The sequence below is a fragment of the Rhinolophus hipposideros genome (assembly GCF_964194185.1).
Source record: "Rhinolophus hipposideros genome assembly, chromosome: 21".
Lineage (NCBI taxonomy): Eukaryota > Metazoa > Chordata > Mammalia > Chiroptera > Rhinolophidae > Rhinolophus > Rhinolophus hipposideros.
The window spans coordinates 42,622,301-42,637,208 of NC_138067.1; the positions used below are offsets into that span (position 1 = coordinate 42,622,301).

General features: G+C 42.9%; 1 protein-coding gene across 1 annotated transcript in view; it reads left to right on the plus strand.

Moving 5' to 3' along the window:
- Positions 1-1,444: 1,444 nt before the first annotated feature.
- The window catches only part of SAE1 (SUMO1 activating enzyme subunit 1), a 63,307-nt gene continuing 49,843 nt past the window's right edge, over positions 1,445-14,908 (plus strand). The window contains exons 1-2 of the mRNA XM_081030434.1: positions 1,445-1,730; positions 13,060-13,171. Of these exons, the coding sequence (XP_080886560.1) occupies positions 1,633-1,730; positions 13,060-13,171 (210 nt within the window). The 5' untranslated portion in view covers positions 1,445-1,632. The remainder of the gene's footprint in view (positions 1,731-13,059; positions 13,172-14,908) is intronic.

A 14,908-nucleotide genomic window follows, 5' to 3' on the forward strand; every position in this document is an offset into this window, starting at 1 on the left:
AGAGCCAAAAATAAATGGGAATTGAAAAAAAGAAACCAGAAACAACAAAAAAGAAAAAAGTAAAACAAAGAAAAAAACACAGATCCACTTACATGCAGCTTTTTAAAATAAATACTGTAAATATATTTTATCTTCCTTATAATTAATTTTCTTAATAACATTTTCTTTTCTTTAGCTTACTTTATTGTAAGAATACATTATATAATACACATAACATACAAAATATATGTTAATCAACTGTTCATGTTATCAGTTGGGCTTCCAGTCAAAAGTAGGCTATTAGTAGTTAAGTTTTTGGGGAATCAAGTTATATGTGGATTTTCAACTGGGCCAGGGGGGAGGGGGTTAGTGCTTCTAACCCCATATTGTTCAAGGGTCAAGTGTATATTTAAATTAAAAAAGAATTCATAATGTTTTTTTTAATTTTTATTTTATTGGGGAAGGGGAACAGGACTTTATTGGGGAACAGTGTGTACTTCCAGGGCTTTTTTTCCAAGTCAAGTTGTTGTCCTTTCAGTCTTAGTTGTGGAGGGCGCAGCTCAGCTCCAGGTCCAGTTGTAACCGCGGGAGCCACCAGGCTGGCCCATAATCTGGTTTCTTGATTAATGCCTTTGTCCCCTTCACCACAGCTCAGTCTTCATTTTTCTTCATGCTTCACATCTCTACTTGTTCATTACCTCCTCTGAGAGATCTTCCCCAACCCCACAGTACAAAATACTCCCCCCGGAGTTTATGTAAGAGACTAAATTCAGAAAGATGGAGAATGTCAGCACGGAAAGGGAAAGAGAGTCAGGAAGAGAACGAGTTGGGGTCAGGCAAAGGGCGGCGGGAGGAGAGACAGGAGAGAGGAAAGTGTGAAGAGAGAGTTGTGGGGGGAAGAATATTTAGGTTATCCAATGCTACGTAGTAGGTGATCCCAAAACTTGGTGGCATAAATCAACAGCAATCATTTGTTTTGCTTACAGATCAGCACTTTGAGCAGGGCTTGGCAAGAATGCCTTGTCTCTCCTCCATCTGGGGTGACTTGACCCTCTGCCAAAGGATCCACTTCTAAGATGACTCATTCACATAGCCAGCAAGTTGGTGCTGGCTGTTGGCTGCAGCTGTGACCTGGCTGAGAGTCAGGAGCTTTGGTGCCTTTCCATGTGGACCTCTCCTTGGGCTGTTTTGGCTTCTGCTAGCATGGAGGCTGGGGTTAAGAGCAAGTGTCCCAAGAGATAGAAAGTGGAAGCTGTCCGTGAGGTCAGGACTTTGACTATTTTATTCACCACTTTCTTTCACAACATCCCCAATGCCAGGTTTGCAGCAGGCACTCCATAAACACGCGTTGAATGAATAGCCTCATAAACAACCACTTGGGTATCCTCGTGGGGGCCATAGGCCGCGCCATTTTTTAGTCAGGATTGGCTGGAGTCTCGGTCACGTGACTAGCAGTCACTGGCCCGCCTTTGAGCCCGGGGAGGTCCCCTTGGTCTGTCCGAGGATCCGCGGGCTGGCTGGCCCGCGGAGGAGCTACTGCGCAGTCGCGGTTCCTGGCGCAGGCGCAGACGCTGCTGGCGGCGGTTGGCGAGGAGCGGGCTGGCGGGCGGTTTTCTGAGCAGAACCGGGGCGCAGGCAGTGAGAGCCGGCGCCATGGTGGAGAAGGAGGAGACGGGCGGCGGTATCAGCGAGGAGGAGGCGGCGCAGTACGACCGGCAGATTCGTCTCTGGGGATTGGAGGCCCAGAAACGGTCAGGGCCGGAGCGGCTTGCGGGGCTGAGGGTCTGGAGCGGTCGTCTGGCCTGAGGCGTTAGCCGCCCTCGGGGAGCGAGAGGGTCTAATTTGAAGAGGGGAGGCGCGAATTCTGTACCCGGGGGTGGTAGCCCACCTGCGAGGACTGGAAGGGTTGATTTGGGGTGTTTCTAGCAGGCATTGCCCCCGGGGACGTCCCAGGGTGGTGAGAGGGCCGTTGGGAGTGATCGGAGGCCTGTGGAGGGGGCTGGGTGGGGGAGGCCTGGGGGATGAGGAGGAGTCAAACTCGGGGACTCGGGAGCCCGAATGGGGTGATGGTGGGGTGCAGGCTGGGGCGGGGGTTCGGGAATAAGGGATGAAGCGGGGCGGGGGGGGCGGGGGCGTAGTTCATTCATTCCTAGGAGGTGGGGACCTGTTCTCTGCTGGCTGCTGGGGAGACCGCCCAGCCGAACATGTGAGCTTCCTTTCTCGCAGCTTCTGAGCGGTGGGCGGGCCAGTCTGAAAGAATGAGGGTTTTGAGGAGTTTGGCGGCAAGTTATTTCTCGTGGGAGTCTTGAAAGGCTGGGAGGAGAGTCTCGGGCGGATGGAGCTGCCTGAAGAGGTTGCTGTGTCCAGGTGTGGGGTGTGTCCCGACAGGACCGGTTTGGCCTACCCGGGGCATTGAGGAGGAGTTATGCAAGGGGACGAGGTCTTTCAAAGAGGTGATTGGTGTGATGGAATATTTATCCAGCACCTGTCTCAAGCATTGTTTTAGGCGCAGCGTAAACTGCCCGGAACCAAACAGACTCCGTACTCAACATGGAATTTACATTCTGGTGTTGGAGGCAAACATAAATAATATGTTAAGTAATGGTGGGGTTGATTGATTTTAGGGGCTGCTGTTTGAAGGACCGGAGTGTTTAGGACTCCTAAGTGTACTAGAAAGGTTGATCCAAGGAATTGGGGATAGCAGGTAGTTTTGTTTGTGGTGGGGTAAAGTTGGTGAGGGTTAAATAGGAATGTAATAAGGGAAGTGTCAGAGGGATGGGTGTGACTCATCTGAGGAGCAATAAGGAACGGATGGGGGCTTCTGGGGAGTAGATGACATAAGGGACAAATTAAAGTCAGGGTATGGAATTCTTGAGAGGCCGGAGTTCCTCTGAGGTAGTGGAGATGTACTGAACTCCGAGAACCTGAAAAAGATTGGCCGAGGATCCTGGAAGGGAAGGAAAGGGTCCTCTATAACTTGGAATCTATATTTGGAGACAATCTGACTGAGTTTCAGTGTTCCCATGTCCATGTTTCAACTGTCTCCCAACAGCTCTCTGGAGTAGGAAGGGCAGTGATTTCCTCCCCTGTATAGACAGGAAGGAGGTTCCTCAAAGCAGATTGAAGGTAGAGGGACAGTTCCCTTGCTTCTAAGGGGACTCCAGGTGTGATAGAAGAACTCTGGAGGCTACTAGGGTTCCTTTTGAAATGGGAGGTGGCAGACTGCATTCTGGCTACAGTTTTGCCTCTGTGATGGTGGACCAATGTTGTCAGAACTGGAAGGGAGAGTAATAATATTAAAACGGGCCTTCCCAGGGAAACTCATAGTCTAGAGGTTAAAAACTGGCCTGTATCTCATACAGTGTTTTACATTTTTTGAAATTCCTTGCCAGCTTTAAAGTCTAGAGAATTGGGGGCGGCCGGTTAGCTTAGTTGGTTAGAGCGCGGCGCTCTTAACAACAACGTTGCCGGTTTGATCCCCACATGGGCCCTGTGAGCTGCGCCCTCCACAGCTAGATTGAAACAACTACTTGACTTGGAGCTGATGGGTCCCGGAAAAACACTTAAATAAAAATTAAAAAATTAAAATCTAGAGAACTGGCCAAATTAGGGAAAGTTTGAGCATCAGAAAGAATAAACTCAACTTCCTTTAATGATATTTAATGATTTAGAACCCATGAGGCCAACATAATATTCAAACAAAAGAAAAATAAAAACTCGTTTGTCTCTTGGAGGCGATTATTAATAATGTGCCTTCTGATGTGTGAAATAAGAACTTCAGTGCAGCATCTTTGACATTTTCCTGCTGAATATCTATCTTTACTCTAAACATGCTGTTGGAGAACAGAAGAACAAATTAAAGGACACTATTGAGGTACTGATACGATGTCTAGAATATGAAACTTGACAAGACAACTGCGTTAGTTCTATTCCAGAAGTCAATGTCATGGAAAAACACAAATGGAGGGACTGTTCTAGATTAAGAGTAAAGAGGTGGAGCCAAATGCAAGATATGAACCTTGACTGGATTCGGGTTCAAGAAGAAAACTTCTACAAAAACATCTTTCAGACAGTAGGGGAAATTTGAATATTCAGCCCTGTTAGGTGATACGTGGGGATTATTTTCTAGATGTGATACCGTAATAGTATGGTTATGAAGGAGAATGTCATATTTTTGGAGATACACGCGAAAGGCATGAAATGCCATGGGATAGGTATGTGGGTAAGTCAATAGGGCAAAATGTTAACTATTTCTACTTTTCTGTATGTTTGAAAGTTTTTGTAATGAGAAGATCCCCCATCTGGAAGTTTCACATAGAGTTTCTGATTTCTGTCTTTTGAAATATAGAAAGGTCAGACAACCACACATTACTTGGAGCTAAGTAGAGGCTGCCTCTTTTATGCAGAGCATGGGTTCTCTGCCATTGTCTCCATCATTTCAGCTTCAGGCATTGATATAGTAGGTATGATAAAAAAAATACGGTGAATGTTTAAATATACAAACATTATTACAGTAAAAGATACATTGCCATTAATCCCCCTCAAAACACACCCCCTCGCTTCAAGCACTCTTATTCCATTGTTCTCGCCACTTTCTGAGCCAGTTCTGGAAGTCTTTTTTCATGAATGTCTTTAGTTGCGCTGTTATGACTGCCTTGATGTCCTGAATCGATTCAAAACATGTACCTTTCACGATCATTTTGACTTTGGGGAAGAGCCAGAAGTCACATGGTGCCCGATCCGGTAAATAAGGTGGATGAGGACACACTGTAATGTTATTTGACAGAAATTGCCGTATACCAGAAGCGATGTGTGACACAGCATTGTCATGATGAAGGATGAAACCATTTGCCCATTTCTCAGGCTGTTTTCTTGCACGTGGTTTCTTAAACACTTTAATAAGCCTTTATAATAATCAGAGTTCACTGTAGTGTTCCCGAGTCCAAACTCGGCTCGCACAATTCTATCGAGGTCAAAAAACACAGTTAACATCACCTTGATGTTAGGAGCAGTAGCATTCACTGGAGATTTCATCCTTTATCATTGTCATGATGGAATCAATGGAATCAATTCAGGACATCGAGGCAGCCACAACAGTGCAACTAAAGACACTCATGAAAGAGGACTTCCAGAACTGCTTCCGAAAGTGGCAAGAACGATGGGATGTGTTCGAAACAAGAGGGAGTCTTTTGAGGGGGATTAATGGCAGTGTCTTTTACTGTAATTTTTTAAAATTTAAACATTCACTGTATTTTTTGATCACACCTCATCATTTCCCAGCTCCTGTGAGAATGTGAATTTGCATCTCTTGCTGTGGTGCAGAGCTTGTTTTATGGAGGAGGTTTAGAGAAAGGAGCAAACTCTTCTGAGGTCACACACCAAATAAATAGGATTAGCACTGGATTCATAGTCACTAACTTCAGGTTCACTGCTATTTCCACGACAGCTCCATTTTCCACCACAGAGGCTCATTTTTTTCAGTCCAGTTAACATAGAGACAAGTGTTGAAATTGGCAGTTGTGTATGTCCTCACACTGTGTGCTGCACAGGTTTTGCACTGCATTTCACAACAATGGTGTGTCTGATTTTTCTTCCCCTCACCAATAATGTATCCCATATCTGAAAGAGGAAGGGTCACTAGAAAGAGGGAAGCAGATTATAAGCTCCATGAGGGTAAGCAGTTTAAAAATGTCCAATAATTAAGATGTGGGTTTTGACTGGTCTCTTCAATTTCTAGTGCTTGCAAGTGTATAGACATTTAGAAATTTGTTGGGTGGATGAAATGATTGTACATTGCAAAGACCTAGTAAAACCAAACACCTGGGTTCAATTCCCAGCTCTGCTAACTAGCTCTCTGCTCTTGGGTAAATCCCATATGCCTTAGGTTCCACATCTGCAAAAAGAAGAGGTAAATGTGAATAAATCTTTCAAGGACTCTTCCAACTCTGAAATTTAGACTTTACAAAAAAGCTGCTACAAAATTTGCCCTATTGTTAGGCATTCGGTACCCAACACTGCTGGCCGGTCACAAGACTTCAGCAGTTATATAGGCTCATATTTGTCATTAAAGGGACTGAGCATGTACTTGGAGGCCTGTCCTGGTTTGTTTAACGACCATGTTCTCCTACTTAGTGGTTGGTAGTGGTGAATAGTTGAGTTTGACTCTCAACTCCAGAACTTGTTATTTATTTAACCTTGGATACATTTCTTAGCTTCTCTGTTGCTTCAGTTTTCTCATTTATCAAATGGAGATAGTAGAATCTCCTTTATAAGATTGTGGAGCACTAAATGGGATAATGCATGAGTAGTGTCCATTCAGTGAATGAGAGCTACAATTATTTGACAAGTATAAATCTCCTGCAATAAAGGAAGGGAAACTTCATAGGACGTAGCTTGAGATATATAAGCAGATGTCAGGCAGGAGTCGGGGGCTCCGGAAGGAGGCGGAGGACGGTGCGAGTTGCAGATTGGCCCAAGCAGGTCACTGTGGGGAGCGGTCTGAAATTGTATTTTGGATTCTGACAAGACATTTAAGTAATATAATGAATGGGCAGATGGATGGAACAGTAATGTTGATTTAAATGAAAAGTGCTGTACTGTTAAGTGAAGACGAGACTATTCCTAGAAGGAGACAGTGGTCAATTCTGCGAAATGCTGATGGCCCCACCGTGTGTCCTGTGGCACAGACCAGAAACCTTGTTCTTTTGTTCATCGCTGTCTCTTAGGCCCACATCCAGTCTGTTGGGAAGTCCAGTCATTCTGCTTCCATCTTGATCTCATTTACCTTTCATTTCCTAATCCAAGCCACACCCACCGTCTCATTACCTCAGTTTTCCTCATGGGTCTCCCCTGTTCCACTCCTGACTCTATCTATACTCTCCACACAGCAGCTGAACAGATTTAAATGAAAAAATCAGATTACAACAGTCCTGCCTAAGGCTTTTAGTGATTTCCTGGTATATGTACTCAGAATAAAATCCAAAGCTTTTGAAATCCATTGCCTTCCTTGACCTTGCCTCCTGTCTCCCTGCTTACTCCATTCAAGCTGCTTGAGTCTTTTGGTTCCTCAAATATGCTAAAGCTCTTCGTGGCCTCGGGGGCTTTGTGCTTACCCTACTTGAAATTGTCTTAGACCAGATTTTTGCATGACTCACTCATACATTAGGCTTTCAAGGGTGGTTTGGATGTGAATTTGGTAGCTTTAAGGGGTTTTAACCATAGTGGAATTCATTGACTTGACTTAATTTGCAGTGTGTACTGTGAATTAAAAGATTATGACAAAGATTAAAAGTTTATGACAAAGATTAAAAAGATTAAAAGTTTCTGAGTCCTTCGTTCCCAGAAATTTAAAAGATGTTCATGTGGTAGCAGAAGTCAAAGAGAGGACAATAAACCACCATATATATATCTAGCACATACTGTATACAAAGCAGCATGGGGGAGACACAGGAAAAATCATAGATCATGGTCAGAAATGAATTCTGATCTTAGCTCTGGCCTCGCATTAGCTGTGAGAGCTTGGACACCTTTCCTGAGCCTCAGTTTTTTTTCTTCGTCAAGGCAGACATGGATCCTTGTCTGTGGAAGCATGATGGCCTACCCTTGGGGTCTGTGGAGCCTCGGACTTTTAGGAAGAGAAATTTTATACAACGTTTATGGCGTGTATGGTTTTTTTCTGAGAGAAAAAAATGGTGAAGAACCACAGTCAAGGTTTCAATAAGATACTACTGTGTTTCCTCCAAAATAAGACCTAGCCGGACAGTCAGCTTTAATGTGCCTTTTGGAGCAAAATTTAATAAGACCCGGTCTTATCTAACATAATATAAGACCAGGTCTTATATTAATTTTTGCTCCAAAACACGCATTAGAGCTGATTGTCCGGCTAGGTCTTATTTTCAGAGAAACACAGTATGTTACGTACCTAGCAGCGCCTGGCACTTAGCGAGCCCTCTGTGGATGTAATTACTGCCATTGTTGTTAGCAGTGGACTATAAACACAGTATGTCACTATGTAATTTTACATTTATTGTGATATTGAGAGGCAATATAACTTTTAAGAGCACATATTGCCTGAGCTGGTATCTGCTTTACCTTTTGGTAGCTGTGTGATCTTTGGCAAGTTTCTTAAGGACTCTGTGCCTTAGTGTATTAGTTTCCTCTTCCTACTGTAACAGTTGCCACAAATAGTGGTTTAACACAAATTTATCCTCTTACTGTTCTGGAGGTCAGAAGTCTGAAATCAGTTTCATTGGGCTAAAATCAAGGTGTGGAGGCCACACTCCCTGTGGAGGCGCTAGGGAAGAATGTTTACTGGACTTTTTAGTGCCTAGAAACCACCTGCATCCCTTGTCTCGCGGCTCCTGCCTTCATCTCCAAAGCCAGCAGCATAGCATCTTCAAATCTCTTCTCTGACTATGGCCCCTGCTTTTGTCAATCACATTTGCTTCTCTGACTCGGACCTCTTCTGCCTCCCTCTTTGTAAGGACCCTTTTGATTATTTGGACCTACCAGGGTAATCTCCCCATCTCAAAATCCTGAATCACACCAGTAAAGTTCCTTCTGTTTTGTAAATTAATTTATTCATAGGTCCCAGGGATTAGGGCGTGATTTTTTATCCCACTCAGCTCTCATCTGTAAAATGAGAATAATAATAGTACCTGCCTCACAGAATTTATACATTTCAATTGCTTAGAACAATGCTTGGCATACAGTAACTGTTTAATAAGTGTTAAGTGCCATTATTATTTTACTCTTTTCGATGGCTGCCTAGTTTCCCATAGTATGTGTGTACCAGGGCAGTGTGGCCTCAGAGTCACCATCTTAATAGCTCTGCCTCATTGTTGCCCTTACCTACTAGCTGATCATGTTAGCCACTTTTCAGCTGTGTGACCTTGGTTACTTAACCCCTTTGTGCCTGTTTTCTCAGCTGTAAAATAGGAGTAACAAGGGACCAGCTCAAAAGATTGTCATGAGGATTAAATGACGTCATACATATAAAGAGTTGGAACAGTGCTGGGCACATGGTGTTCAATAAGTGTTAACTACTATTACATGCCAGATTTACGTAATTCTGCCGATCTATTAATTCAACCGCTATTTGTGTAGCAGTATAATAGGTGCCAAGCACAGTCATGGCTGTAGAGATACAGTGGTTTCTGGGGTGTTTATAACCATCACCCCATATTTTAGGCTGGAGTTTACATTTTAATAGGGGAATGGGCAATGAACTTACAAGCAGGTAGCATAATTCCAGATAGAAGAGGACATATTTTGTATTAATGGTGGCCAATGTAGACTGCTCTAAGGAGGTGACAATTGATCTGAGACCTAAAGGATGGGTCATGTGAAAAGTTGGGGGAAGAAGCAGAGAGGACAATTAATGGCAAAGTCTGTGGTGGGGGCAAGCATGTGTTTTCTGGGATCAAGGAAGGCCAGCATGGCTGTGGGCAAGTTACCAAGGGACAGAAAGTGAGACGAGCTGGGCGGGATACACAGGGCCGTGAGTCCAGCGTGCGGAACTTGCATAGGGAACCACTGAAAGACTTGAGCTGGTGGGTGGCATGATCTGGTTCACATTTTAAAAGGTCTCTACCTGAGATGGGGACAGGGGAAGCAGAGAGACCAGGTATAAGGTGTTTGTAGTTTTGTAGGCGAGAGATGATGGTGGCTCTGGTCAGGGTGGTGACGAGGTAGTGGGAAGCAGATGGACGATGCCACTGTGAATATGTTTGTACAGGATTTTTGTGCCCACTTGAATATTTCTATAGGATTGGTTCCTACAAGGGCAATTGTAGGAACCATTCTCACACTGCATCAGTGTGAGAATAATAGCTGACATTCATTAGGTGCTGACTATGTGCCAGATACTATTTTAAGTGCTTTTTATGTAATTGAGCCGTAACTAAGCTGCAGTCTCAGGGTCCCTAGCACAGTTAAGGGTTAGCAACATAAACATGTTCAGTGGTGATGCCAGCTGAATAAAAATCTCACCAGCAGTCTGAGTCTGGAGAGCTCCACAGGATGTAGGGATCGTGGAGAGGCCACGTGACTCTCATCGGGCATTTTTATGTGGCGTTGCTCTGAGTTCAGAGGAGAGTGCTCACTTGAGTCTGCCATGATGAGAAAGGACTTGGGAGGAAATGGCACTCGATTTGGAGTTTGAAGTCTGGAGGAAGGCATGACTAGGCAGAGAAAGAAAGAGGGGGTGCATTTCAGGTGTGTGGGGTCTTGTGATTTAAAGTCTGAAGGTGGGAAACTGAGGGCACGTTTGGGCGTGAGTAATTTGGTGGTAGTGGGAGCTACGGCTGGGAAAGTAAGGGGAGCCTGTACTGAATGGTTTTAAATGCCAGTTTTAGATATTTTTTGTTAGATATTTTTGAAAATCGGAATGAAACCCGTCATTGAACCATTTTATAACTAAGACAGTGGGGATTGAGAAATTAAGTTTAAGCATGTACTGAGCATTTGTGTATGCCGGGGGTTATGCTAGATGGCTTTGCACACACATTTTACCAGGTTGTCAGAGGGATTAAATTACATGAAGTCAGAATTGGTGTCCCCATTTCACAAGTGAATAAACTGAAGTTTAGAGCTTGTCCAGGTCACACAGGTAGGAAGTGGCAGAATCACAATTTAAACCCAGGTCTTCAGGCCTGGAGGGCACGTGAGATGGGCAGTGCCTGTTGCTGAAGGAACACAAGGAGAACAGTCGGTTTGGAGATGAGGCCATTGGGAATGTTTGAAGAAACAGATTCCTAGGAGACAGCTGGGCCGTTCTAGCTGTGTCCTTGAGGTACTGAGCAGTCGACAGGCGAAACCCAGTCACGCAGGCTGAACGGGAACCTAGAACCTGGAATTCAAGGTGCAGCAGTGTTGGGGCCAGGTAAGGGGAGGGCTTCTGGACTCATAGTGACCGCGGAGACCTGGAAGGTATGGCGAAGTAAAAGGGTGGTGCTTGACTTGTGATGTCAAAGGTTTGATAGATACACTATATTATTTTTAGAAACGTTGCTTATTGTATGTGCTGCTTCTCAAGGGATTAGAGCTCCTCTGGAAAGACAGCTTTCTTTCCTCCTTTCATTCACTGGTATAATGCCATACGTCTCTGATAAGAGACCTGCTCGTTGCTGGCATCTTGTGTTATTTACCTTGCTTGTCTCTTGTACCCTATTTCCCCGAAAATAAAACCTAGCTGGACCATCAGCTCTAATGCGTCTTTTGGAGCAAAAATTAATGTAAGACCCGGTCTTACTTTACTTTTGGTATAAGATTGGGTCTTACATAATATAATATAATATAATACCGGGTCTAATATTAATTTTTGCTCTAAAAGACGCATTAGAGCTGATGGTCCACCTAGGTCTTATTTTCAGGGAAACACGATAAGCCCTTGTCCCAACTTCCTCCTATTCTGGTGAAGTGAAATTGTCACTTGAAAGGCTCATGTGTGCTAACCTGTGTTTGGCAGGGGAAGAAAAAAAAGCAGGTATGGAGAAGCTGAGGCCCCAACATACGCCTTTGAGGAAAATATTGTCAATTTTCTCTCCTTGCCCCAATTTTACCCCTGGTTGTATCAGCAAAGGAAATCCAAAATCTGCTAGCATCAAGAATCAGCACAGGACTCTATTTTATCAGCCACTTTCTTGTTAAAGATTTCTAGTCTAATGACATGCAAATGTCCATAATTATTAGAACCATTTTTGGAAAAGTTTCTGCATGTTCTCCCCAATACTGGTACTTGTTGAGAATTGACTCATTTCATAAACCAAGAGCAAATTCATTGGCCAGCAGAATTTGAATTTATGTGAGTTTGTTCTTTTCAGTGTGAATAATCATACATTTGCTGCAGAAATATTAATGAGTTTAATTACAGGGTGCCACCTAAGATCTTGATGGGGTTGTTTCATAATACATGATGTTAACTCTTTTATTCTTTTATTCAAAAAAATTCCAATTACAGTTGACATACAATATTAGATTAGTTTCAGGTGTACAACATAGTGATTAGACATTTATATACGTTGTGAAGTGATCACCTACCTAGATAAGTCTAGTACCCATATGACACCATACTCCTTATTCCTTTTTCAAATCTGAAAATTTCTGATTCTGAAACACTTCTGGTTCAAGGGATTTCAAGTAAGATATTGTGGACCTGCTTGTATACTGCCTTCCGCTGACCTCAGAATTAAGTCCACACTTCTTGGGATAACCCAATCTCTGACCATCTTTTGTTAGCTTCATCTGCTGTCAATTTACAATTAGAATGCTACAAACATTTCCTAGGTACACCCTCTTTCATGCTGCCACGTTTTTGCTTGTGTGTTATAACCTAAATAGTACCCCTTCCCATCTCTTTTATCTGAATAGTCCAAGCCATCATCCTCTCACCTTAACTGTGACTTCCCCTCCAAACCCCTCTCCCCCCATGGCTTTCTATCAGGCTTAGAATAAAATCCAGAATCCTTACAATGCCTGTAAGAGTCTTCATGAGGTAGCCCCTGGTTCTGTCTACACCCTCCTTTACTACCATTGTTCCCTTTGCTCATGCCCTTCTTCCTGTCCCTGAAACATGCCAAGCACTCCTGCTTCAGGGCTGTTGCACTTGCTGCTTTCTCTACCCAGAATGCTCTTCTCCCAAATAGCTTCTCTTCATCCTTTATTTCGTTTTGATTTGTGCCCAGTACCTTCTCAGAAAGGCCTTCCTGATGAGTCTGACTAAAATAGCATCCTCTGTCAATCTTGATCCGTATGATGCTTGATTTTTTTTAACTTTTGACATCTTATTTGTTTATCTCCTTCATGAAGTATAAGCTCTGGAAGGTCAGGGATGATGTCTGTCTTATTCACTGCTGTATTTCCACACCTTAGAGAGGTGCCTGGCATAGGTGCTCAACAAATATTTGTTGAATGAATATTTTTCTGCAGGATAGATTGGAGCGTCTGTTTCCTAGTTTTGAGGCCATAATGCTTCAGTGCATTTTGTGAAAACCAAAATTGTTATTCTGTTGTTGTGTTCTTCTGTGATGCGGCGAGCTTCCACTGATCTCTGTCATCCCGTTAACAATGTCTGCCTTACAGGCTGCGGGCCTCCCGGGTGTTGCTTGTCGGCATGAAAGGACTCGGGGCTGAAATTGCCAAGAATCTCATCCTGGCAGGAGTGAAAGGACTGACCATGCTGGATCATGAACAGGTGAGATGTGCAGCCATCTTGTCACTTTCCTTCACAGTCTCTCCTTTTCAGTATAAACACTTGGAGATTTGGGGAGTTCCTGCTTGCCCCTTCAGCGCTGTGAAAGGAGGGCTGGCTGTCGTTAATGGAACTATAGCCTTGGGAGCCCGATCGCGAGTGCTAGCACTGGGTTTGAATTCAGCTCCAGCTCATCCTACGTGGGCGACCAGGGGAGACTCCTGTCCCCTTGTTGAGCTTGCTCTTGTCTGGAAAGTGTAGTTAACTTCTCCCTTGGACCCAATTTGTGCCATGAGTCACCTGAATAACTAATTAAAAATGGATAATTGCCTTGGGGCTTAGTCATGGTATAGCCTTCACACCCACCCCCATCCTCATGATTCTATTTTGAGGCTCTGAGATGAGGCTCAGGAGTACATACATTAAAAAACTATCTTATAATGTTGTAAAGATTTTGTTGGGTATCCGATGGACATGCGTCCTATTTGGGAGACCACCTCAGAGATACTGTGGATGCCTGATCATGGCATTGTACACCAGAAGCTAAACATTAATGAATGCCAACTATAATTTTATATATATAATGTGATGGCTCGGTGTGAGGTCGGAGGGATAGTGGATGGGGGGAGGGGGGTTCACAGTGTGAGGGATATAAATGATGAACGTCTAAGTATTACCTTGTCTTGTACACCTGAAACTAATAAACAATAAAAAATAAAAAAAATAAAAACGAAAAAAAAAACTATCTCAACTCAATTAAATAAATTGAAAAAAATTTAAAGGTGCTCAGGAGATCTTGTGTAGATGGATCATAGATATTACTTTGGAAAACATTGGATCAGAGAGAATGTATGCGGGCTGCTTAGCGTAGTGCCTGCACATAATAACATTATATCGTACAATTATTATTAATTATTGGATACTTGTTATATACCCAATAATTAATAATAATTGTATGATATAATGTTATTTAATTGATAGTAATAGAGCCCAACTCCAATGTAGCGTTCCTGTGACCTGTCTAAGGTGAAATTAACTGCTGCTTTCTCTACATTCTCATGCTTCAGTGACATTTTAGGTTTTTTTTTAATAGAAAATTTCAAATATATACAGAGGTAGAGAGAACAGTGTTTGACACTCCACCTACATGGCTTCTATAGATACTAATATTTTGTTGATTTTTAAAAATGTTATCTTTTCCCCTCAATTTTTGTGGACAGTATTTTAGGTAAAATACTTCCAAGATTGTATTGTCACATGATACAACTTGTGTTATTCTTTCCTTTTAGGCAATGAACAGGGGTCCTGTCTCACACTAAGTAACCTAGCACATAGAGTGAGGTATATAGGCTTTGTGGACAAAAGTAAATTTTAGTGAAATTTTTAAAAGCTCCCCTTGTTCTGGGTTTTAGAAGAAAAATAGTATCTGGAATTATTGAGTTTTTAAAAATTCTTCAGTATGAAGAGAAATATGGGTTGACTTACTTATATCACAATCACAAATCGATTTTTGACTTGATTCAAAAACCTACAGAAAGAAAATTCCTGCCAGGCTATCAAATTTCCCCGAAAATAAGACCAAGTCTTATATTAATTTTTGCTCCAAAAGACGCATTAGGGCTTTTTTTCAGGGGATGTCTTAATTTTTCATGTACAACAATCTACATTTATTCATGCACAACAATTACATTTATTCATTTATTCATGTACAAAGATCTACATTTATTCAAATACAGTCAT